At 31.1% G+C, this 26,547-nt stretch overlaps 2 protein-coding genes across 2 annotated transcripts; both read left to right on the forward strand.

The window, feature by feature from the left end:
* The first annotated feature begins 1 nt into the window (after window position 1).
* LOC134696514 (probable lysosomal cobalamin transporter) lies at window positions 2-12,290 on the forward strand. The gene is made up of 15 exons (XM_063558354.1): window positions 2-145; window positions 2,205-2,381; window positions 2,682-2,745; window positions 2,983-3,083; window positions 3,511-3,578; window positions 4,060-4,148; window positions 4,550-4,623; window positions 4,958-5,083; window positions 5,766-5,974; window positions 6,937-7,039; window positions 7,563-7,667; window positions 8,097-8,240; window positions 9,058-9,136; window positions 9,940-10,043; window positions 11,621-12,290. The coding sequence occupies exons 1-15, from the start codon at window positions 86-88 to the stop codon at window positions 11,732-11,734; spliced, it is 1,617 nt and encodes a 538-aa protein (XP_063414424.1). The 5' UTR covers window positions 2-85; the 3' UTR covers window positions 11,735-12,290.
* A 4,937-nt stretch (window positions 12,291-17,227) lies between these two features.
* LOC134696532 (contactin-1-like) lies at window positions 17,228-26,363 on the forward strand. Its single transcript, XM_063558376.1, has 6 exons — window positions 17,228-17,388; window positions 17,711-17,829; window positions 24,311-24,491; window positions 24,870-25,043; window positions 25,252-25,380; window positions 25,631-26,363. The coding sequence occupies exons 1-6, from the start codon at window positions 17,352-17,354 to the stop codon at window positions 25,708-25,710; spliced, it is 720 nt and encodes a 239-aa protein (XP_063414446.1). The 5' UTR covers window positions 17,228-17,351; the 3' UTR covers window positions 25,711-26,363.
* Window positions 26,364-26,547: the final 184 nt, after the last annotated feature.

The following is a 26,547-nucleotide window of genomic DNA, read 5'->3' on the forward strand; positions in this document are numbered from 1 at the left end:
TGCGTTCAACTTCATCTGTACGCTTAGTAACAGGGATAAATCTAGATAAAGCTTTAATTTGACGTTTAACGAAAACAAAAACAAAATGGTCAGCTTGAGTGGAGCTCTTGCTGCTACTTGGGTTCCATTTGTAGTGATAATAATTGTAAGCATGTCATGTCATCTTTGTTATTAGCTAAGTTGCACAGTGAAGTTCTCCTGGTTTCAGTGGCCCATGCATTCACTGGTACACATGTACTGTGATTCATCATCTCATGACACTGTTAGAGCATAAAATTATTAAATTAATAATAATAAACTATAGAAATTATCAAAAACATAAGTACATTGATTTGTTTTCCATATGAATTTACACTAAGATATGGAATGATATGACTGTCAGTGTAGTCCCTCATGCGATTTTGTCTTCTCCAATGTGTTGTTTTATAATATACCTTTTCGCTATTTGTCCACCATTACTGGACATTACAAAGGTTCCCTTAAAATAATGACATCACAAAAGAAAATATCTGACACCACAACAGAACAGTGATTGTTGTATGATGTCAAAAGTTCATGAGTGTAGATTCTCGGTTCAAGCAGAACAGATCCTCAAATAGCAATAAGGTGTATGTATTCCCTTGTACTGTTAATATTTATGGGTTTTAAAAATGGAATGACTCTCTATGTCAGTGGCACAGACGCTTTGGAAATCTTCCCCCTTTTTGAGAGTGTGAATGGGGATACCTTCATCTGTTCATGACGAATAACTTAAAAAAAAATTGCCAATTGATGTTAATTGTTAACAGTAATTTTGATGCAAGACGATATTTACACTTTCTTTATGATGATAAAAACATCAACTCGATAAATTCCTTCTAAAATAAATAGTAAGTGATAATTATTTGAGATCTTTGACAAATCACCATAAAAATCTTTTGACAAATGGTGATACAATTTTAACCAATTGAATTTAACATAATGGTATCCCAAAAATTGGCCAAAATGACTGTTTGATGTCTGACTGGAAAAGACATTTCTATTCTTCAACATTTTGTCGATCTTGCCAGTTGCCACTATTGTCACAAAAGCAAGATATACATGTAGCAATCCTACTTTCTGTAATTAACGGTGCAGGTTAAAGTTTGTGAAACTTTCTTGACCTCTCCTGGATTTCTACCAATCTTAGTTTATGATCAGAAGATAGTATCCAGAAGTGATATTATAAAAAAATCCTCCTGTTTATTCGTATTATACTTAAAAAAATAGACTTAGTTTTTTTCTGCCCCTTTATATTACTTTCACTATGTGTTTAAAGTTTTAAAAATATTAATAACTTTTTTAAACTATCTTGGATTTTGACCAAACTTTTACAGAAGCTTGTTTATGATCAAATTCAAAAGCCAGTATCTAGAAGGAAATTTGTAAAATATTATTTCCTGTTTTTTTTTTATGCCCCACCTACGATACATGTTTTCTGGTCTGTGCATCCGTTCGTCCATCTGTTCGTTCGTCTGTCGGTTTGTTCCTTCGTCCGTCTGTCCTGCTTCAGGTTAAAGTTTTTGGTAAAGGTAGTTTTTGATGAAGTTGAGGTCCAATCAACTTGAAACTTAGTATACATGTTCCCTTTGATAAGATCATTCTAATTTTAATGCCAAATTAGAGAATTTATTCCAATTTCATGGTCCACTAAACATAGAAAATGATAGTGCAAGTGGGGCATCCGTTTACTGTGGACACATTCTTGTTTCATATATATTTCTTATAAATGGACTTAGATTTTCTTCCAGTTGTCATTACATATAGTCTGCAGTTTTTTTTTTTTTAAACATTCTTAGATTCATTAACCATAGTAAATATTCCATTATGACATTATGTTTTAACTTATTTTCACTTATTTCATGTGTTTTTTCTTGAACAGTTTTCTCTTTCATGTATTGTACCTAGTAGACAATTAATGACTTTTCATTAGCTGCCCCAGTGAAGTTGACCTTTAGCTAAATTTACAGGTAGAGCAGTGTCTTACGGTGCCATGGGTCTAGGAATCAAATCTCCGTTGGTACAGAAATGAATTTTAAAAGGAAAACCATACTATCTAATTACAAAATTGGTGAGTGACAAATAAAAAACTTGTCATAGTAAGAAAATTAAAAGATGTCTCATGCTTTCAATATTTAAACACATAGATTTGACGTATACCAAAATGTACTTTTTTTTTGTTTTAGCTCGCCTTGCTGTTTTCAATAGTGTATATTAAGTATTTTATGAGCAAGTATGATCCATCATTATCAACAACAATATCTGGGATTATCCCCCTTACCATTGCCCTGTTAACAGTATGTTTGGTGCCTATAGATGTGTTTCTAGCCTCATTTATGAAGAACAGTGATGGCACTTTCAAGGTAAGACTAACAACATGTTAAACAGTCTGTGTGTTTGCAGTTGTTTTGATTATAAAATACTTATTTAATGAGGTAAACACAAGAAGACAACTAGTCTTTAGAAAAGTTTCTTCAAAAATGTATCGAGATTTATTGAAAGATCTAAAAAAAAAAAACACTACATTGTACCACTTAAGTTAATACATCGTCAATCTTGAGTCCCTGAATAAAAATGTCAAGTCCATGACTCATTATGGTTTAGTTGGTAGAACTTAGAATTATTCTGTTTAGACACTACTGATAATGAATTAAACATTTTAGGAATGGGCCAATTCATCAGATACCAGAAACTCAGTAGAGAATACAGTAGCCATAGGATACTACAGTAAGTAGTTAATTTTGAAAGACATACTTTTTACTGTTTTTTTTTATTTCAATATGTGTTAATTTTTTTTCAATTATTTCTAATTAATTCATGCTTGATTTTACTGTGATCTTGCAATCTATAACTTTAAAGTCAGCCTAATTTCCAAGATAATTTGTCATGACTTTCTGTTCAATTTTCCAAGTTGAGGTGGGATTGAAGTTTCATGCTTTAAGTGATTATTCATGTTTATTTTAGCTCTGTATGCACTGGTTACCTTCTGCCTGTTCTTGCTGTTACCGTTTATGTACTTCTTTTATGAAGAAAAAGATGAGTCGAATCCCACCTCCTGTAGGTCTGTAAGTATTTATTTCTGTGATAACCATGTGTAATACACAAATGTTTAAATCAATATTGAATTGATACATACATTTTGTAGTTAACAGGGATTCATCTTTTAAAACACTTTTTGTCCAGAATATTAAGCAAACAGCAATCAATCAATCAATCTTAAATACATTAAATGTAAGATTTATTTGTCAATCTAAAATTAATTCACCTCCACAAAAAGATTTCAAATAATAAGGATAAATAAAAGAAAATTATTATTTATATCATTTGTTAAATCAGAGACAAAATACCAATACTTGTCTTGTAGATATCAGGGTTGTCAAAATTTTCAACTTGATTAATTTGAGTGGGAGCATGAGTTGGAAAAATTACTATCCCATGCATTCAGTGATTGATCATTTACTTTTAAATTTGATGTTATGTTTGCTTTCACAGAAATTCTGTACAGCATCTAAGTACACAGTGGTGTTTCTGATCATAGCTGGTGTCCTGATGTTGATTGGGTAAGAATTATGAGGTTGATATAAAGATATCAGCTTTTTAGTTGATAAGTGGATTGTCTGTACAGAGGTACCTACCTAAACAGAACAGGTTGTGTATGTTTCTTATGTTTTTTATAGTCAGCTGGATTTGTCTTCAGCTAAGTTAATTTTAACAACTTACTTAAATAAGGGGCATTATGTTTCCTGATGTTATTGTGTTAAGTTTTCAACAAAGATTGATATAGAGGTAAAATATGGTTTTCCTTACTGATTCTTGGTGTCATATATTAGGGGAAATTAACTTTTTTTTTTAAATGTCTATTTCTAAGAAATTTCTGTTTTTACGAGGATTTCGATGAAAATCAATATGTAAACATAACTTGCTATCCAAATTGAATCAATTATCATGTGTCAAAATCTATTGTCTGCTTACCAATTTTGAAATGGCAATCTAAATGTCCAGTGCCTAGTACTGAATACTATTTTATTTATTGTATGACAGAGGTCTGGTACCAACAAAGACACAGCCCAATGTTAATGCCACCGAATGGGATAATGTGAAGAATCTGTTTATGCAGATGGGCACTAATGGTAATATACAGATCGAAATAAGGGGCAATGTCTTAATTCTTATTTTCCAAAAATACATCAATTTTTCTCCAACAAGATAAGTGTCAATGAGACAGCAACCAAACTACTCAAAAAAAATGTTTGCAAGTAGATATCCATTATATTTTCCAATTAAGTAATCTTTTCACAGCCTTCCTTTTAATATATATATGTATGAAAAAAATATGCAGTCAGTTGAACATTTTATTAAATAGAAAATGATAAAGTAGTTTTCAGAAGATATTTATCTTAATATTTTTTAAAAATATCTTTAATTTTGCTGCATTGACTTGCAGTTTGAAAATAACAATTATTGCTACATTCATTAATCATATCAAGTACTGTAAAAAAAATAGTGCTTTTGAGTGCATTTCCTGTTGTAGGTGGAGAAGATGCCCTTTCATTTGTGATCAGTATATTAAGTTTAATTGGAATGTTGGCTCTAATAACATACACAGTAAGAAGTTTACCTTACTCAGTTTCTTTTTAAGTTGTCTCTTACATGTTTTAGTAAGCAGTTCTCCTGACCACATACAATGTTTTATTGGGAGGTAGCTGAAATCATATACCATAAGCAGCTCCTATTGATCAGTATAATAAGTTTATTTGTAATGAAATCACTAGTAATGATTAAAAAGTTGAAAAAGTGTAATATAGTTTTTAAGGTAACAAAATACCGTTTGCTTATAAGTAATAATTTGAAAACTATAGCCTAATAAAGTAAAATATATGCTTATTTAATCAACCTAATTGTGAGGCTAATTGATTCAATTTGAAATTGTACTTTTTAGGCCTATGGAATGTCAGCCTTACCAATGAGTTTGATAAAAGGACAAAGCAATGCTAAATCAGAATTAGAGAAAGTCAGACAGAAAAAAAAGGATAATAAAGCTCACATTCAGTCAGTTCGAGAGAAGGTGATGATATTAATTATTTATTTCAGCTTGTTACGCATATGCTTAAAAGCTATCTTCTCTATTTTTTGCGCTATTTTCACATTTCTTGACTGGTGTGAGCAAATGTTTCTCCTCAGTAGTGAAAAATCTGTTTGAAAAATGATTGGTTGAATCTTAATTGTGACGTTAAATTTTTCTTGATTTCTTCTGAATTTTCCTTTGTGACATCATGAAAAAAGGCGACCATGTCTGATGACATCACATCAAAAGTACACAACTTTCTTCAAATCTTCGAACCAAAAGGATAAAAATCATTAGAGAAACAGATTCTACCACTAATATAACTCATGTATTACAATATTTATCCACTCTCGACAGTTAAATTTTAATTATTTAAAAAGCTTGGCAAGCTTTAAGCTTTAAATATTAAAATTTAACTGTCACACTTGTTGCAGTTATGGAATCTATATATATATCAATGCTGAATCTGTGATAAACAGGGAGATAATCAACTATCTTGAATAATTTTTCATAATACTGCACAAATGTATATGCAGTCATACTTGGTAAAAATATTACATTATAAATTAAATTTATGTTGAAAATTTTGTTGGGAACATTTCCATTTTCAATTCCAAACAGCTTATTGGCATTTAAGCACATTATTTAAAACAATGTAAAAATATGAATATTGTATTTATAGTATGGCGGCAGTAGAGGAAGCAGAAACAGACAAACTGTATCCAAGCTGGAGGAGGATGAACGATTACTGGAGAGACAGGAAGCTCATTTGGAAGAGAAAACAAACTGTTTCCACAGATGTTTGGTTATATTCAGACCATTTGAAGTAGTTATAGGAGTAGCTTTCCAACTCCTGACATTACTCATATTTCTGTCTTTACTACTTACAAAGTAAGATATTATGAGATAGGTTATTATGTAATATTAAAGTTTACATATATTCATACAAGTCTTCTTTGATGAATACCAATAGATACCTTTGCTTTCCAAACAGTAGTTTTAATAAAAGCAGTTATATTCAAGAATCATCAAAAATATAGAGAACTAGTTTTCGAAAAATCTGTCTTACGTTTATGCTTGAAATAACCTCTATTGTTAAGTCTGGCTAATTACTGTTGGTCAATCGGTTTGTCCCACCCTTATTCATTGTATAACCCCAGGTTTAATTACATGTTTTTTTACTCTGGATAGTGTGGGATTGTACTTCATAATTGAGTGGAAATATGCTGAGAGATTCAAATAGAGGGGCAGTTTATTTCTGAACCACTACCAGAACTATTGAGTTTGGGATTGTGATTTCTCTAGAAAATTGGTACCGCAAGATCCTTATTATATCTTGTAACAATCCAATTTTGGGATTTAAATCTATACATCAGTCCATACGTCCCAAAATTGGTTTCCTTTCTTGTTTTTGTCTGAACCCAATAATATGAAACTTATACACAATGCTCTTTACAACAAAACACAGATTGAGTTTAATTTTGGTTGCTTCACTTTCACCTTTCAAGAGTTATGCCCCTTTAGAAATGGAAAAATTGCAGATTTTTTTCGTTTCTGTTCTCTAGCTTTAGTTTGCTTCAACCAAATGTTATGAATCTTATACACAATGCTTATTACCACAAAACTCTGTTGAATTTCAAATTCTGGTAGCATCACTTTTACACTTCTTGTGTTATGTCCCTTTATTATGTTTTATGCTAGCAGGGGCATCATCTGTGACCCTATGGTTACACCTCCATTCATTATTCAAAGAGAAAGTTATTTTACTAGCTATTGATTACTGTTCTTTTTTCGAAGTTGGGATTATTGAAGACCTCACTGATTTCTAAAAATATTGATATATGTCTTTTCAGCATTGACAAGGCTCTACATGGGAAGGGATACAAACTGGGATATGCTCTACCAAAGAGGACATTACCTAACCCTATCGATATTGTACTAGTCTTCTGTCAAAAGGTAGGATAATATTGTAGTGAGTGACCATTTAACTTGAAGAACGAAGGCGGAGTATTGATTTTTTCCTAAAAAAATTCTGATCCCCAATTTGATGAAGAAAAATTGTTTATTGTGGTCAAGCAGATGACAAAAAAATTATTCTGAATTCAGATTTTCCCTAAAGTGTTACATTTTGAAAATGTGTTTAATTGAAAGTGTTGAAAAAAAGAAGAAATCGGGAATGCAGTGTGTTAAGGCAATTGTACAGCCATTACACTGAATATAAAACTAATGCATTTTAGCCCCCAGTGAATGTTACTGACAATGAGAGGTTGACAATGGACAAGCACAATAAAACAGACCTATTTTCTCAATGTCAAACTCAAAAGAAATGTTCATTATTTTATATTCCTTAGTTAATTCTGCACGTTCATGACTGCATATTGTTTAAAACTGTTGTGATGTCTATTATTCTATTTTCCATTGGATTATACATATTGCTTACACTTGTTCTAGCTAATTTCTTTTATTTTATTTTCCATAGGTATTTCCACTGGACTACATATTGTTTACAGCAGTTGTGATGTACCTTATTTTCTGCTCTATGTCAGGAGTCAGAAATATTGGAATATGGTTTTTCTGGCTGAAGGTTAGTTTTATTTGTTACAATGTATGCTGAAATTTTCTTATAAAGATTAAGGGATGATCTTATACATATATATCTCACCCCAATACAACACAGCATAAACTATTATGTTTCTAATAAGACTATTCTTCAAGTTGTTTTACATATTGAAACAGAAACATGTTTAAGGAATGACTAATTTTTTTTTCTGTCTATGAAGAAATAACATCAAAAATGTGGTGCACACTGAATAACCAGCATAGTGATGAGTTACAGATCAAAGTTTCATTTCCTTTCACTAGATCAAATCTCACTGACTGACTGACCGACTGTCTACTTATTGGCCATTGGTAATTATCTTAGATCTCAGAATTTCTTCTTATAGGAAGTTTATAGTGTTGACAATGTTTATAAAAAAACGAAATTCATAAGAATATTTTTTTTTCATTATAGATGTATAAGATCAGACCTCGACGGACAAGGCCACAAGGGATACTAATGTTATGTATGATACTCATGTTCATAATACTGGCCATCAATATTGTTGTATACCAACTGACGCCACAGTATTCTATGTATGGCAGTCAGATGTTCAAGGTATGTAGAGAGTCAGTATTCTATTCTATACAACACAGCTTTTATGATGACCCCTGAAATTAATGTTCTTCTTGTCTATAAGTAGAAATTTTAATGATTGTATAATGCTTGAATGATATTGTAAATTCCAGTGGTCTTTTGATGAGGATGATACAATGATTTATAAACCCCAGAAATATGATATTCACAGAGGCCAACTGCCTAGTGTGAATGTCATATCTCTGGCAATGATAAATCATTGTATCAACTGAAATCAAAAGTTAACAATTGTTTTATTATATGTTTTTTTTTTTATTTTTCTCCATTTTTTTAGTATTTGCTAGATACTTTTAAAACTGCTTCCTGTTTTTATATTAAATATATCATATGCTTATGCAGTTGCTAAGTTAAAATATTCAATAAAGTAAACTAAAAACAAATACACAAACAAAACAAAAAAAGAAGAAAAGAAAAGAGAAAAATACACTGAAAAGAAGAAGAAAAAGAAAAAAGAACCTGGGAATTTAATTGACGTATGGAATATCTATGTTTAAGTACGAGGACGCTGTTCCAACTCTTATATTAACCTCTTGGAATTTTGGCACAGTGAATATAACGTTTTATCAATAAGGGTTTCCTATGTTTTTAGCCAATGAGAAAACAGAAGAATTTTAGTCATACAATATCACAATACATGTTACGATGATGTATATCTTAATTTCTTTTTATTTTATGAAAAAGATTGGAGGAAAAAAATTTGTATCAGTAATAAAGCCAACATTTAAGTCATTTGAATTATCGTAATCTTTAAAATTATAACAATGATTATTTTTTCTAGGCACCTCATAATACTACAGTATTGAACAAGACAACAATTACATACAAGCTAGAACATTGTTCTCTGGATGCATCTAGAGGTAAAGTAATTGTAATGACTATATATAGCTCTAGAGATGTCTGTTATTACTAAATAGTCAATAGGAAAACAACATTGCAATACATGTATATTTATCTGTGATGCTACACAACACAGAAATATTGCTTCATGTACATGGCCAAGTTGGCTTTTTTGCATATTTTGTCATCATCTGTTTACTTTTACAAAAATCTTGTCTGAAACTACTGGGTCAAATTTAAACATACTTGGCCACAATCATCATTGTGGTATTTAGTTTAAAAAAAAATAGTAGGTGACCCTGCCTGCCAAATTACATGGCTAACACCAGAACCAAGATGTCTAATGCACGTTTCGTCAGTTATCTTGAAAGCAGCTTCAATAAAAAAAAAAAATCTTGTATAGATATTCATAATATTAGATCTACATCCTACTGTTCATTTACATCAAAACTCTCTGATGACATCTTATAGGAGTTATTGTATTAAATTAAATGAAAACTTTTACTACTTTTTTAACTTTATTGCCTATTATCTTGAAAACTATAATACAGATGATCAGAAAGACATAATCTATAAATACGTTCACTTGGTCAAAATTGTCAGACATCTCCTTATTGGAGTTATTACCCTTTAGTTATATTTTTTACCATTGTTCTGCATTTTTTCCTTATATCTTTAAAGCTATAATAGATAGATAAAGTTTTTATGACCACTTTCATCTCCATTATTTACATTACATTTTCTTCTACAATAAATAATATAATATAATAATAAATATGACAATACAAATCATGTAAATAGGTTTTGAATTTTGTTATTTCAGATGATTGTGTCATCACCAGGATGGCCTTGTTGTTGAACAGATTTTTCTATAAAATGTGGTTCTTTGGGGCAGCTTACTACTGGGCTACCTGGGTCTTCTTAGGGGTAAGTAATAGAGTAAATTGATTGATCTTAGATACAGCTATACTCAAAGAAAAATAAACAAGTTCATTATCGTATCTTTTTGTTTAAGCATAGAAATCAAACCGAAATAGTTTGTAGGTCTGAAAATCTGATGTCAAAAATACAAAAGCAGTGTCCTCAATTCTCTATATATGTCCAGTTATACATACGATACATTTAAAAAAATGCTGACTAAAAATAATTGAGTTGATGAAGAGTAAAAACTTAAGTGGGAGTTGAATACTACAAAATAATTAGATAACAGCAATAACAGTTTGAACAGCTTTAACTTTATGTACTGTAAATTCAAAAATTATTGCAAAAAGTGTGACAGGGTTATAATCACAATAATTTAAACTCACAGTTTTAAGAAATTTTCAAATGAATTGAACAGGATTTTTCTCAGTATCGCAATAATTAAAATTGCATTCTAGTCTAAATGACAAAATCGCAATAATAGACCCCATTCACACTAGCATTTTGTTTGCATCAATCTAATCTGAATCGATCTAAATAAAAACAGTTAGCGTTCACATTATCCTTAATCATAACGATCTCTATCTGTCTAATCTGAACCACACTACAATTAAAAACGCAATCGATCTAACCTTTTTGCCCGTAAAACTGTAAACACTGTGTATAAATAGAAATGATTTATCAAATTCATGTGTTGATACACTGATACACACACTTGGGGAAAAAAATGGATTAAGTTATTGTTTCTCTTGAATCACAAGTTAAAATTTTGATACTGGTGTTATTGCAGTTTTCTGTTTAATATTGAAAAAATATCTGTAGCAACGAAGTTACAACACGACGCCGAAAATACTGCGGTTCCTACAAAGAAATAAAACACAGAAGAAAAGAAGACACAGATTTCGCAAATCTATTCTACGGCGAAGACAACATTTTTTCAGTTTGTTTTAAAGGTCTTTTAACAGAGAAATATGGGTTAAACAACGAACCTCTGAGATAGTTTTGCCGCTACACATGCGCATACGTTATTTTCGATTCAATCGTACTAGTTTAAACCGATCTATGCGTTCACATCGATTCAAACTAAACTACCTCTTTTGGTGTTTTAGTTTAGACCGATTGAAGATCGATTCAATGCGTTCACATTAGTTGTTAAACCGATCTAAAGAGAACCGGTCTAGTTTAAATCGATAAAAATGTCCTAGTGTGAACGGGGTCATAGATGCAGACAATAATTACTGAGTTTACAGTATATCAGCATATTGAATGTCACAACATATGTAGCTTCTCTAAGTTATATCCTCTAAGATCAGTATTTTTGTGATTTTACTTTTTCCTCATATGTAAATAGTGAAAATTTTGTGGATAGTGTCAAACATTGTTTACAATAGTGTATAACATTGTAGTGTTCAAAAATTTAATTTAGTAATTCAGTTAATTACATTGTGTACAATAGTGTTCAAAAATGTAATTTAGTAATTCAGTTAATTACATTGTGTACAATAGTGTACACAAATGTAATTTAGTAATTCAGTTAATTACATTGTGTACAATAGTGTATAACATTGTTTGTTTCTTGACAGTTTATGGTGTTGGGTTTTTTGGTTGCTGTCATCAAGAAGAGGAAGTCAGCCATTGATGGTGAAGTTGATGAGGATGATTTTGATGAAAGTGATGAAGAAATGATACATGCATAATTTACATCAAAGGAGAAAACATGATGAAATACACTTAATTCTGAGATGAAGAAACTATTTATGCATAATTTATTTTGAGGAGAGTAATATTGAAAATAAGTTTATTTCAGAGAATCGAGATATGATTTATGCTTAAACAACTGTGGCATGGTACAGGAATGTTTTATATCTGAGTGGATGAAAAATTGTTTATACTTTAATGACTGTGACCAGAGTGAAAGAGAAAAGAAGTGTATGTTTGAATGATAAGATGAATTTAATTACTTTATTATTGCTTTCAGTATCATTGGCAAAAGTTTGCAGAATCTGGATTATCAAATTTGTATATGAATGATGTTAACCTTAACTCCTACTTCATCCCTTTTCTTTGTCCACTTTAAGTGTTTTTTTGGGGGGTTTGTTCCAGTCCAAGTGAAAGCGAATGTTGGACAGAAAGTCTGAGGAAAAAATGTCACACTTCAGTTTTGTGAACATTTTTCTTTAAATAAGGAAATACCTTTTTAAAATAAACGTATTTGTATTATTTTGAACTGTTATATAAAATTTATTTAATAGATATAAATAATGATAATTTTTATTTTATTTTAAAGTGTCTTGGTACTTAAACAGCTTCATAGTACCAAGAGATAGATCATTTGCATGATTAACATTTAATAAATTTTAAATTCCATTCGTCAAGGCTAAAAAACTATTTCCTAAAAGAAAATATTTCAAGATCTTGCTCTTATATATTTTAACTATTGTTAAAAAAATCATTTGTTACTTTTTGTCCTGCGAGTTTCTGTCTGTTTACCGGTGAAAGTGTGTATGATTTGGATGTAAGTTTATGATCAATAAATGTTTGTTTAAATTATTTAATTGCTTTTTTTTATATATTGTAAAGTTTATTTATAATGCTTATTTGTTTATTACAAAAGTGCTTATGTAACTTGCAGATTTATGTGCTTGTTAATTTTCTTTCATCATATAAAGATAATTATAAAATTATGATGTAAACTTTTTGATAACTCATTCCTATGAGTATATGTGCTATATATGTCAGAAATGGACTGATTCAATATATTTGGCTTGGAGGTTTTGACATTTAATAAGTGTTTTGAGGGATTTGACAGGCATCCATGTGCTAACGGTGCTTTTATTTACAAATATATTTTGTTTATCCCCTTTGCTCAATTTTCTTTTGTTTATGTTTCCCATTATCAAAAATGCAAACTTGAGGACAAGTAAAATATGGGGTTTAAAATCATTTGTATTTATCTTAAATAATCAAAAGATTTAATTCAGCTGTCAATATTTGATTTTTTTCAGCCAGGTTAAAAAATTTTACCTGATAATTAGTTTCATATACCATTATATTTTTTATACAAAATAAGCTTTTATTAAATCACCAGATGTATATTACTAAAGTAAAATCATTATAGAACAAGTAATGGCTTCTAAACATAAATATTTAAAAAACTTTGATGTTGCTAAATGTATATTATTCAAAAACAAAAAAAAGAAACATTTTTTTTATCTAGGGTTTGAATTTCAGTTTCCCTTTTTTTTTCTGAATAGCTTTTATTAATGTTTAATGCAGATTTGAATAAAGATAAAACTAGTATAAACCTGTGATAAATATAGATTCTTACATTGATACCAGTTGATTATCGGATTTATCCAATCGAGATAGTTAAATTATCAATTTTAAAGTCCGAGCCGCTTCGGCGAGTACTTTAAAATTTATAATTTAACTATCGAGATTGGATAAATCCGATAATCCACGAGTTACTATGTAAGAATCGGTTTCTCTAATGATTAATAAGACATTTTCTATTTTTGTTAACCGAAAATCCCCTTCGAGTGCCTTTCACATTGCACGAGGTTGTCAATTTCATGAACACCTGTTATCAAATTTTGATTCATCCAGTTAGCTAAAAAGGTCATGACCCTTAAAATCATCCAATGATCTTTTGAGATCACCAGCAACCACACGTTGATTAAATTTTTTTATACAATGGGTTCGGAAAGGGATAAATTCCCATAGAATTAGAGAAACACATATATTATCTCTACTATACAGTGCTGGCTCAATTGAAACTGTTGTCATATCTATGATTTATACTTTATATATTTGACATTATTGATTTTGTAATAAATGAATTTGAGAATAATAACAAGGTGATGTTTTCAATGAGTTAATCCATAAAAAGGGATTACATGAATCTGAAGTAAATAAATGTTGTTCCTGTCTTAGGTTGGTGGTTCTCTCTAGGCCCTCTGACTTCATCCACTAATTAAAATGGATGCCAAGCATGCTGAAAATGTCATTCAACACTATCAATCAATCAATTAAAATACACTACATTAAAGCACTCGTCATTAATACAGAGATAACAAAAAAGACATAGAACAAATTTTGCAGATTGCCTTACATTTTATAACAGTTTTTGTTCTAGCTACAATGTCTTTCATATATTCCACATGCTATATTTTTATAAACTGAAAATACATAAAGTTATTAGCTTAACAGGAATCCAGTTCTAGGAGGTAAAAAGCTATACAGGTTCAGTGATGAGCAAACAACTGCTTCCTTGTAGCTGTTTTTAATGATATGTATTGATAGAATGGTTAAATGGGTTTTACATTACATGAACATTTCATTTACACTGTTCTTTCTAATGATTTCTGAATCAATTTATCTTGTCATATTCTTATGTGGATTCCTCATTTCACCACACAGCATTTAGGTTCATTTTGGTATGCTTGATGAAGTAGATTAACTATACATGCTATAGCTTATTTCGAGGAGGGTCATGAAACATGTTTACCCTGATTTGGGGCTGCAAGTTTTTGTGTTCATAATAGATCCAATGTCGTGCACTTCAAAAAAATGTTTCCTTATTCATTTTGTCCGAATATTGACCAACAGAGACTTATTAGTAAAAGGAGTAGCCAAAATGGTCAACTGTGCTTGTTCTTAATCTTTTGTAAACATGTCACATTTAGATAAAGTAGATAACGTAACATAACATGTGGCTTCATTACATTTCACATTTATTTCATCCTCTTACTGATCCTTGAGTGTGTCAACTGGAATTTTCACTTTTTACCGGTTATAAGATAACTGCATTTGTTAATTGGGACCCTTGCAAATTCAACATGTTAGTCAGATAGGTTCACTTTGGTCTCATTTCATGAAAAAGTGAACATTATATTATTTTAATAAGTATATCAGTCTGACAAGGGCCATCTAACCTTGACTTAATTTTCATGGTTCATAGGTCAATGTTGTCGCTGTTTTGTTATTTGTTCAGCCACTGTAAGCAAGGGTCAAATATATTTGATGAATTGGATGGGGGTTTGATTGTACAAGTCAATATAACATGGTTTGATGGTTAATGTCAAGTTTCTTTGTTTGATATACAATAAAAAAGGATATGTGGTATAAATACAAATGAGACTACTATATCAGTCAAAGTTCAAGTGAATTAGATGTAAGCAATTATTAGGTAATCATATAGCCTTCAACAATGAGAGAGAAAAAAACCTGTATAGTTAGCTATAAAAAACACGTAAAATATGAAACAATTCAATTAAGAAAACTAATCTTGTATTTTATAACAAAACAGTTTGCGAGACATGAACTAACATCAACCACGGAACTACCCGACTTTGGAAAGGCATAAACAGAATGTAGCTTGGTTGAACTAGTTTCCTGGTAAACTATATTCCTAATCTGGGACAGTGGCGTAACAGTACGACATAAAAACAAACTATAAAAATTAGTTGAAAAGGACTTAACTCACTATAGATCGATACAAAAAGAACTCACAGTTACTAAACTTATAAGAAACTCGTGTATCTAAGACTAAAATCTCATTCAGAAAACACCAAACATCGAATTGATTAATATATAGACGTTTTACTAATCTAGAGGAAAACATGACATTGTGCAAAGCCAAGATACAGTTAGAGACCAATTGTAGTACAATGAGTGTACAAATGTGTATAATAATAATATTCAATATGGTTTAAAAAAAAACACACAATAAAACAATATCGAAAGATCGTATAACAGTGTTGAATAGGTTACATTTTGAGAATAGGTGTATCTCAAGAATTAAGTTTACCCGGAATCGTATCTTACTTTACGGGCTCGGTGAACAACATTACCGTAAAAATTAGGATGTGCTATATATTCTATAAGTTTTCTATAGGAACAACCAAACTTGCAGACCAAAATTTTGTATAAGATATCTATGGAAGAATTCAGTTTTATTGCAGTTAATATTTGTGATTTTTTATTTATTCAAAGTAAGTTTCTATGGATAAATTTCGGCAGTATGTTTAGAGAATTCTTGCCATGATTATTTAACGAAATCATATCATCAAGATAACGATTAGTGTTGTTGAGTCAATTAAAGGATACAAAACTATTAAGTAAATATATATTTCGCGTTGTTTATTATTTAGCTGCATGTCCCCGGTGGAGGGTGCATTAACTTTGCGGTATGAGTTTTACTCATTGTTGAAGGTCGTACGATGACCTATAGTTGTTAACTTCTTCGTCATTTTGTTTCTGGAGATAGATGTCTCATTGGCAATCATACCACACATATTTTATATGTAAATACCTTAACAAACCTTAAAGTTTACGATTTGGCATAAAAAAGGGGTTTTTATTATTTGCGGAACAGTACCGGCTCAGACAATCATCAAGGTGACCAGAATAGCAATCCTCAAACTTAAAGTCTGTACTTGGTGTTTTCATTTCAAGTAACTATGAATCAGAAGCGACGTGCATTAGCTTTCTAGCCAAACAAAATTGAAATTGAAGACTGAATGTGTTGGTGCAATTTAGCAATTTAGTTTGATTTATTCCTTGTGACTTAGCAACTGTTTCTTAAAGAATTTCGTGTACAGTATACATAAATACGATCAATTTTAGTCGTAAGATTTTTTGTAAAATGGGACTAATGCAATACCTAAAAAAAGCTCAACTACGTTTTGTAATGGTAATTATCTTGATGTTAATTTGTGACTATCATTTGACTCAAATTCCATCGAAGGAAAATTTATTGAAGGGTATATCAAAAGAGATAATGATGTTGAAACTTTCCGCAAAGGTAAATGAAACTTAATGAGAGGGTATATAGTTCAAGAAATATATATTAATACTAACAATATTAAAGAAAATGACATATGCTAGACAAAAGGGGAGATTCCTTGCTTTAGACATGCACACAAAGGATATTCTTTTTCGGGTTCAAAATGTATATTCATTGTTTGAAAATCAGCGAAATGACGTATATTATTTATTAATCTATATGGTGACAAAATGTGTCGCTATTTCATAAAACATAGACAATACAAATTAGCATAAGTATTAAACATAACTAGTACTACACTTAATTACCAGGATCACAGATTGATGCTCCGAAATACTTTATTTAAGTTAAGCATTAACTGGCTAATTTTGACTAATTCAAATATGTGGTGCAATGTACGACAGTTCTTTAGTAACCATAGAATTTTGAAACAAAACAATCGGACAGTATTTATATGAGGATCTAGAAAGTAAGATTCATAAGTACCAGTCTGATTTGAAAGTGAGACACACAGGAGAATTAACAAGATGTTGTCTGTATTCTTAGTTTTTACTTTACTAGCAGGTAAGATCTGATTGCAAACTTATAATTTAGATTACACTTGTAAAAGTGAATCTGTATGTGTTTTATTGGCGTTTTTTTACATTCATTCAAATAGCTTATAATTTATTAATTCGTAAATGTCTTCTTATATTGATATGCTTCAAATATGAGCAAAGATGGTTTTTTTTTTAAATTTATATGTACTTTAAAAAATAATCCTTACATATTTGGTTGATGGATCAAATTGGCAAAATAACTTATTTTTCCAGGGACATATTTTATCTTAGTATTACTGAATAATCTTTTGGAAATCCGAATTTCACTGATGTTAATTTTTTAACAGCTTGTCAAGCAGCGACATGGCAGATCTCTCCATTCAATACATCAGCCGTTACGGGAGAAAATGCTACTTTGGCCTGCATAGCTATTACATCTAATGGAGAAAATATACAATGGAAAAAGGTAAGATACCTTCAAATGTTTCTATTTTTATAAGAATAATGGCAAATACCACATTTGGTGTGATAATTTTCTACATGCTGATTATTTTTGGATATTTACGTAAAACAAAGTATATGCAAACATTTTTGTCTGTTTCGTGATTCATGTCATTTTTTTATGTGTTCCACGTTTAACAGAATCCTTTTCGTAAGTAAAAAAATATATTTAAAATCCTTGTGATCCAATTATAAATTTACGCATTCAAACGTTAGATGTATTCCATAAGTATTTTGTTAAAACTGATCTTAATATATGGTTGAAAATACGAAAAGATAATCGAAGCTAGAAGAACTAGGTATGTTTTTCAATAACAAAAAGACTGTTTTGAATTGGAATTTAAAAAAAAATTGTACTGTAATGTTATGATATTGTAATTATTGTATTTATTTATGTTGGCCTAATTTGTGCTGTATGGCCTGATAGTTGTTTACCAAATAATTATATAACTGTGCAGTTTAGGAATCACTGGAACAATCACAGAATGATTGGAACTTTCTAGAATGATCCTTATAAAAGATGCGTAATTTAAACTTCTACGTTATTCCAGAAACTTCCGTTGTAACTTTCCAGGATTTTCCACAATGTTCCATTATAGAGTGTTCTAGAATTTTCCATGACAACACTATATATACAGACACTAAAGTTAAACTCTCATAATTAAACTTGGACATAGACATTGATAGACATTAGTATTCACAGCATTTGGATTAACACTTTTATTCTACAAACAACATCATACTGGATTGTGACATTAGTAGTGAAAGTAATATTCAAATTGGATTCCGAAAGATTTCCGGATACAGATAAAGATAACAGATTGGACTCATATTTTGACAGTTAAGTTAACAGTAATATTTGTGTAATACCTTTTGTAAACTTTTGTATATTAAATATTGTTAAATTTTACTATTGATTTGTGTCTTTTGTTGGCTACAATTTAAAGGCGATTTCTGGCCGTAACAGAAATTGGGGGCTCGTCCGGGATATCTTAAAAATATTTTATTCAAAATTTGTTTAGTATTTGTATTATAACTAGCCAACAAAATTCTACAAAATGGCATTTGATGCTGGTAAATTTTTGAAAACGCCAGACCTGGAGAGTTTTGATAATTTAAAGAAAGAGGAATTAGTGTTGCTTGCTAAACAACTGAAATTAGTTTTTAAAGTATCTATGAGAAAACAAGTTATAAAAAACTTGGTTATAGACAAATTAGTTGAATCAGAAATTTTAGGTGAAGAGGCTCTTGATCTTAAGGTCGAAAATGTTGACGCCTTTAAATTAAAACAGCTTGAATTAGAACATACACTTAAATTAAAAGAACTGGAAATGAAGGAAAGATTGGAAATGGATAAAAAGGAAAAAGAAGATGAATTAAAATTAAAAGAACTTGAAATGAGGGAAAGGCTAGAGATGGAAAAAATGAAAATTGAAATGGTCAAAGAAGAAAGCAACACTAAAGTTCACTCAAAATCAGATTATTTTGATGCAGCAAAAAATATACGTTTGGTTCCGAAATTTTGTGAAAAAACAGTTGATAAATATTTTCCACAGTTTGAGAAAATTGCAAATAATTTGAAATGGCCAAAGCCATATTGGACTACGATGCTGCAAAGTGTTTTTGAGGGCAAGGCCGCTGAAATATATTCCGCACTTCCATCAGAAAAAAGTTCTGATTATGATATGGTAAAACAGGAAGTTTTGAAAGCTTATGAACTAGTACCAGAAGCATATAGACAGAAATTTAGATCTTATAAAAAGTTTGAATCACAAACATATGTGGAATTTGCTCGGGAAAAAGAAGATCTATTTGATAAATGGCTTACGTCAAAGAAAACAGATAACAATTTTGATAACCTAAGACAATTGATGTTATTAGAAGAGTTCAAACAATGTGTTCATTTAGACTTAAAAACACATTTAGACGACAAAACTGTTGAGTCAATACATGATGCAGCTGTTATTTCAGATAATTATACTCTTTCACATAAAAGAAGTTTCAAGGGTCAAAATGTTAATACTTCCAGTGGAAATTACAAAAATCAAAGCACTGAGCATACTGATAGTAAGCCTGTTCCACAGAATAAGAGTCAGTCTAGTTATAATATGTCTAGTCCAAAATTTGATACTTTTGAGAAGAAGTCACTGACTTGTGCTTATTGTAAGAAGATTGGTCACCTGATGGCTGATTGTTTTAGACTCCAGAAGAAAAATGAACGAGATAATAAGCCGAAGACCAGTGCTTGTACGACACCTTATATTACCAGTACATTGGAATGCCCTGCGCGTCAGGCTTTTAAGTCCAGTTTTTGTGATTACATGGAGGAATACAAACCCTTTATGTCTGATGGGTTTGTTTCTATTGTTGATGATACCACTCTTCAGCCTATTAAGATTTTACGGGACACTGGAGCTTCTCAGACTTTATTGTTAGAAGGTGTGTTGCCTTTGTCCGAGACTACTTCTGTTGGTGCCTCCGTTTTGTTACAAGGTGTAGAGTTAGGTTGTATAGATGTTCCTCTCCATCGTATTTATCTGAAGTCAGATTTAATAACTGGACCAGTTGTTGTAGGTGTTCGTCCTAATCTCCCTGTTGAGGGTGTTACCTTATTGCTAGGAAATGATCTAGCTAGGAACAAAGTGGTTGCTGAACCAATTGTTACCAGTGAACCGGTGGCGGATGTTAAATCACCTGAAGATGATGCTGAATTGTATCCAGCTTGTGTTGTTACTAGGGCGATGGCTAGAAAACAACAAAATGAGAATTTGCAAGAAGACAAGTTTGATTACATGGACCTTTCTGACACTTTTATAGCTGATATTGAAGATCCTGGTAACTCAGAAAAGGCTATTATAAAACCACCTAGTGTTAACAAAAATGTTATTATGCCATGGCCAGATGTAAACAGCCATTCATTAGACCGAAAGAATTTACTCGAAGAACAACATAAAGACCCTGAGGTTCTTCAGCTCAGCCAGAGGGCTCAACCACAGGAGGAAGCAGACAAAGTGGCCGAATGCTTTTACCATCAGGACGGCATTTTAATGAGGAAGTGGAGGCCTCCTGATGCTACACCAGAGGAGGAATGGAGAGTGGTGTACCAAGTGGTGGTGCCTAAAGTTTATAGGCAAGAAATTATTGGTGTTGCCCATGACACCCCCTTGGCTGGACACTTAGGTATCAGGAAGACTTGCCTTAAGATTTTGCAGCATTTCTACTGGCCTAAACTTAGAAATGATGTTGCAGAATACTGCAAATCATGTCATATATGCCAGGTTGTTGGTAAGCCTAACCAGAAAATACCACCAGCACCACTTCTGCCTATTCCAGCCTTCGACGAACCTTTCAGCAGAGTTCTAATTGACTGCGTTGGACCTTTACCAAAGACCAAGACTGGAAATGCATATTTATTGACAATCATGTGTACATCTACCCGCTTTCCTGAAGCTATTCCGCTCAGAAATATCAAGACACCTACTATCGTCAAAGCTTTGATCAAATTTTTCACATTAGTAGGACTTCCTAAGTCTATACAGTCCGACCAGGGATCAAATTTCATGTCAGGTTTATTTCAGCAAGTCGTATACCAGTTAGGGATTGCTCAATACAGATCAAGTGCTTATCATCCAGAATCTCAAGGTGCCTTAGAACGTTTTCATCAAACATTGAAGAACATGATTAGAACTTTTTGTCTTCAATTTGACAGAGACTGGGATGATGGAGTTCACTTTCTACTTTTTGCGGTTCGAGAGGCTGTTCAAGAATCCCTTGGATTTAGTCCCTTTGAGTTGGTATTTGGTCATACTGTAAGGGGACCGTTAAAATTGATTAAGGAAAAGTGGCTTACTGAACATACTGACTTGAATCTTTTAGACTATGTATCTAGATTTAAAGAAAAATTGTATACTGCTTGTCAAATTGCTCAGAAAAACTTAAAAAATGTACAGAACAAGATGAAAATATGGTATGATAAAGATGCCAGGGACAGAGTTTTTGAGCCTGGTGATAAGGTACTTGTATTTCTGCCTGTCCCTGGACATCCTTTACAGGCTAAATATTGTGGTCCTTATACAATAGAGAGTAAAATTAATGATTTGAATTATATTGTAAAAACTCCAGGTCGGCGCAAACAAAATAGAGTGTGTCATATTAATATGTTAAAACCATATTTTGAGCGTACTAATGTATGTGATAGTAAACCAGTTGCCACTTTAGGCATGGTTCAATTTGATAACAATCATGACAAACCAGATGTAATTGAACGACCTTTTAGTTCTAAATCTATGGAAGAGACAGTTAGATTGAAAAATTCAGAAATTTTGTCAAATTTAGACTCAAAAGTTGCACATCTGTCTTTTGATCGTAGAGAAGAAATAAAAACTTTGGTATTTTCTTTTAAAAATCTTTTTCCAGATGTGCCAAACAAAACCACTTCTGTTTGTCATGATGTTGATGTAGGAGATGCTTCTCCAATTAAGCAACATCCTTACCGGCTCAATCCACTCAAACTTGAAGTTATGAGAAAAGAAATTAAATATATGCTTGACAATGATATTATTGAGCCGAGTAACAGTGAATGGAGCTCTCCTTGTCTCCTTGTGCCAAAACCAGATAAAACCTTTCGTTTCGTGACTGATTTCAGAAAAGTAAATTCAGTCTCAAAATCTGATTCATATCCGATTCCAAGGATAGACGATTGTATTGACAATATTGGTCAAGCAAAATTTGTGAGTAAATTTGATTTATTGAAAGGTTATTGGCAAGTTCCATTGACACAGAGAGCTCGTGAAATATCAGCTTTTGTTACACCAGATGGCTTATTTCAATATACTGTAATGCCGTTTGGCATGAAAAGTGCTCCAGCTACATTTCAAAGAATGATCAATAATGTTATAAAAGATTTAGACTGTTGTTATGCTTATATTGATGATCTAATTGTATGTAGTGATAGCTGGGAACAGCATTTAACACATTTGTATGATACTTTTGATAGATTGTCAAAATCAAATTTGACTGTTAATCTTGGTAAAAGTGAATTTTGTCAGGCCACTGTTGATTATTTAGGGCATACAGTTGGCCAAGGTCAAGTAAAACCTATAATGGCTAAAGTGGAAGCTATTTCTAAATTTCCTCCTCCTACAAATAGAAAACAACTTATGAGATATTTAGGCATGATTGGATTTTACAGGAAATTTTGTTCAAATTTTGCTACTGTTGTTCAACCATTGACTCATCTTTTACGAAAAGACTCTAAATTTATCTGGAGTGAAAATTGTCAAAACGCTTTTGAAAATAGCAAATCACTTTTAATTAATAGTCCAGTTCTGATTACTCCAGACTTTGAAAAACAATTTAAACTTGCCGTTGATGCAAGCGATGTAGGAATAGGAGCTGTTTTATATCAAGAGACAGATGATAATGTTGAAAAACCTATATCATATTTTTCTAAGAAATTAGATAAACATCAGAAAAATTATTCAACTATTGAAAAAGAGTGTTTTGCAATGTTGTCAGCACTTCAACATTTTGATGTATATTTGAATCCAACTGTGCATCCTATTCTTGTGTATACTGATCATAATCCTCTCACCTTCATGCATAAAATGAGAAACAAGAATCAGAGGTTGACTAGGTGGAGTTTATTGTTACAGGAATATGATGTAATTGTAAAACATATTAAGGGTAAAGATAATGTAATAGCAGATGCTTTATCTAGAGCTTATTAAATCACTTTGTATATACTATGTTTTTTTGTTCATATTATTCATGATAAGTTTTTGTTACACTAAAACTTCTTTTAAGGGGGGAGGTGTTATGATATTGTAATTATTGTATTTATTTATGTTGGCCTAATTTGTGCTGTATGGCCTGATAGTTGTTTACCAAATAATTATATAACTGTGCAGTTTAGGAATCACTGGAACAATCACAGAATGATTGGAACTTTCTAGAATGATCCTTATAAAAGATGCGTAATTTAAACTTCTACGTTATTCCAGAAACTTCCGTTGTAACTTTCCAGGATTTTCCACAATGTTCCATTATAGAGTGTTCTAGAATTTTCCATGACAACACTATATATACAGACACTAAAGTTAAACTCTCATAATTAAACTTGGACATAGACATTGATAGACATTAGTATTCACAGCATTTGGATTAACACTTTTATTCTACAAACAACATCATACTGGATTGTGACATTAGTAGTGAAAGTAATATTCAAATTGGATTCCGAAAGATTTCCGGATACAGATAAAGATAACAGATTGGACTCATATTTTGACAGTTAAGTTAACAGTAATATTTGTGTAATACCTTTTGTAAACTTTTGTATATTAAATATTGTTAAATTTTACTATTGATTTGTGTCTTTTGTTGGCTACAATTTAAAGGCGATTTCTGGCCGTAACAGTAATATGTGTGGTTTTTTTTATATCTAGGTCGTAGGCAGTTCAGTTACAGCTTTAACTCTAGATAGTACCATTCTAGCCAGTGATAAGACCAAGTATGCTGTGAGTGGGAACTACAATCTAACAGTAATGAATGTACAGACTTCAGATGAAGGACTTTATCAGTGCATTATCGGAGCTACTACTAAAGAGGCATCACTACAAACCGTCGGTAAGGTCTAATGTAATTCCGTTTCTGTAAAAAAATAAACGGTCGTCGATAAAGATACCGAGTCTTAGATTTTCAATATTTAGTCGTTTGATTGTTACTATTTGAATTTATTATTTATGTTGTCTCATTTGTTTGTTACTCTTGAAATTTTAAGAAAGCCGTTATTTGTTAAATTTGTTTTGGTTTAAATGATTTGTTGCATTTTTGATTCGATCATTCCTTTAACTTTCTTCTATTTGGTATTGAACTATTCTTTGTCATTTTGTATCAGTCTTTATTTTTTCCTAAACTGAGACACGAATTTTGTTGTTTTGCGAAACTAATAAAACTGAAAATGAAGCATCTTTAGTCAAATTTGAATGGATATATTTATTTCAGTGTTGCCAACTAACGTATCTACCTACTGGGAGACATCCCCAACCATCGGGAACATTGTCAACATCACTTGCCGGGCAACATATGGAAAACCTCCTCCATATCTCAGGATTTACAAAGATAACATGGACATCACACATCTAGCTTATTATTACACAGAAAACACCAGATCAAGTGGTAAGTATTTTGGGTAGTAATATTTCCGTTGTGCATAATTAAATTAGTGGAATTAATACTCTAAAGCAAAAAAGCATGTAAATAGATTGTTATACAATTTTTTGATTACTGAAGCGTTTGAAAGCTTTTAGAAACAATGTTAAACCACATTTCATTTCAAACATCTTTAAACATGTTAAATGTAATATGGCTTTATATTTTCCCCCAGGTTACGGAGATGCTGTTGCTAGTGCTGCCTTGACCTTGACCGCACTCGACGTTAACAAAGACATTCGATGCGAAGTTGAATATGATGGTCTTTACAATGCCATGAACTACACAATGAACACAAATTTGAGTAAGTTTTATTTATTTATAACAAATTTTTATGTTAGAAATAAGTACTACAAGAAAGGAGGTTAAAAGTAAAACTTCACTTAGATCAGCTGTTACTAATAATTCTTGTTTATATAAATCTACGATTTAAATACAAACTTAAAACAAATCAACTGTTAAAATTAAGATTTATTGGAAGAAAAATGAAACAAAGTTTAAATGTATTAAAAGAAACAATTGATTTATATAATAATACCACTTTTTATTTTCAGATGGCGGTGCATCAATTAAGTTACATGGTCTTGCTGCTGCCCTAATGTTCGTTATGGTTGCGGCTGTTCAGAGTTTATAAAGACTTGTATTTTACTGTGGCAACATCTATGAGATTTCCCAATGCACTTTGTCATGAATGCTGTATAAGAAACAATGAAATAGCTCTTGAAATACGGGTCACCCTGTTGTTGAACAAGGATGAGAAAAATCTAGTCAGTTGTACAGCTATACTTTTATTTATTTAATATATTTATTGTATGTATTACTTTTTGTAGTGATCTTTGTGGAAAGGGCAATCGAATTCACCAAACAAACAAAAGAAGGAATTTGAATACTTGTTGAATTGGTTTGCCCTTTCCACAAATTGTATGCATTTGACTCTTTAGTCTTGGATTTTTGCCCTAGTTGGTGTCAAATGCTAAAGACAGTATTTTTAAAGTGTAATTTAAATTTATTTTGGTTCGACATGTTTATATGTACAGCACCCTTATGACTACAACTTTCGTTTTAAGCCTTCCAGTAAATTTTTCTTTACTGTAGACATCTTGCCAGTTTTTAAGATATATTTACTAGAAGAACTGTAGGAATTGGGGAGTAATGTAATGACCTTTCGGTATTGGGAAGCAATGACTAGATGTTACTGTTTACTGTGATATTGTTAATTTGTAAAACTTGTGTGAATATCTATTATTGTGAAAGTATATTTATAGAAAATAAAGATAACAAAATGTTTCCTTGTTTTATCAATTATGTTGGAAATTTATTGAGGATATTAGTACAAAAAATAAGGTTGTAGGTTTTTGATTGAAAGATTGAAAAGATTGAAAGCTTTATGAATTTGAATATAAAACCTCCAAAATTGTTCATCAATTTCTCATAAACTTGTTTCCATTATATTAATATTATGTTCATATAA

The sequence above is a fragment of the Mytilus trossulus genome, chromosome 1 (assembly GCF_036588685.1).
Source record: "Mytilus trossulus isolate FHL-02 chromosome 1, PNRI_Mtr1.1.1.hap1, whole genome shotgun sequence".
Lineage (NCBI taxonomy): Eukaryota > Metazoa > Mollusca > Bivalvia > Mytilida > Mytilidae > Mytilus > Mytilus trossulus.

What these genes read in the sequence shown, in the direction of transcription:
- LOC134696514 (XM_063558354.1), top strand. Translation starts at nt 86, where the DNA reads ATGGTCAGCTTGAGTGGAGCTCTTGCTGCTACTTGGGTTCCATTTGTA. An exon ending in TGGCTCTAATAACATACACA is followed by an intron (nt 4,624 to 4,957) that starts GTAAGAAGTTTA and finishes TGTACTTTTTAG; the next exon opens with GCCTATGGAATGTCAGCCTT. An exon ending in TTCTCTGGATGCATCTAGAG is followed by an intron (nt 9,137 to 9,939) that starts GTAAAGTAATTG and finishes TTGTTATTTCAG; the next exon opens with ATGATTGTGTCATCACCAGG.
- LOC134696532 (XM_063558376.1), top strand. Translation starts at nt 17,352, where the DNA reads ATGTTGTCTGTATTCTTAGTTTTTACTTTACTAGCAG. An exon ending in AGAAAACACCAGATCAAGTG is followed by an intron (nt 25,044 to 25,251) that starts GTAAGTATTTTG and finishes ATTTTCCCCCAG; the next exon opens with GTTACGGAGATGCTGTTGCT. An exon ending in CACAATGAACACAAATTTGA is followed by an intron (nt 25,381 to 25,630) that starts GTAAGTTTTATT and finishes TTTTATTTTCAG; the next exon opens with ATGGCGGTGCATCAATTAAG.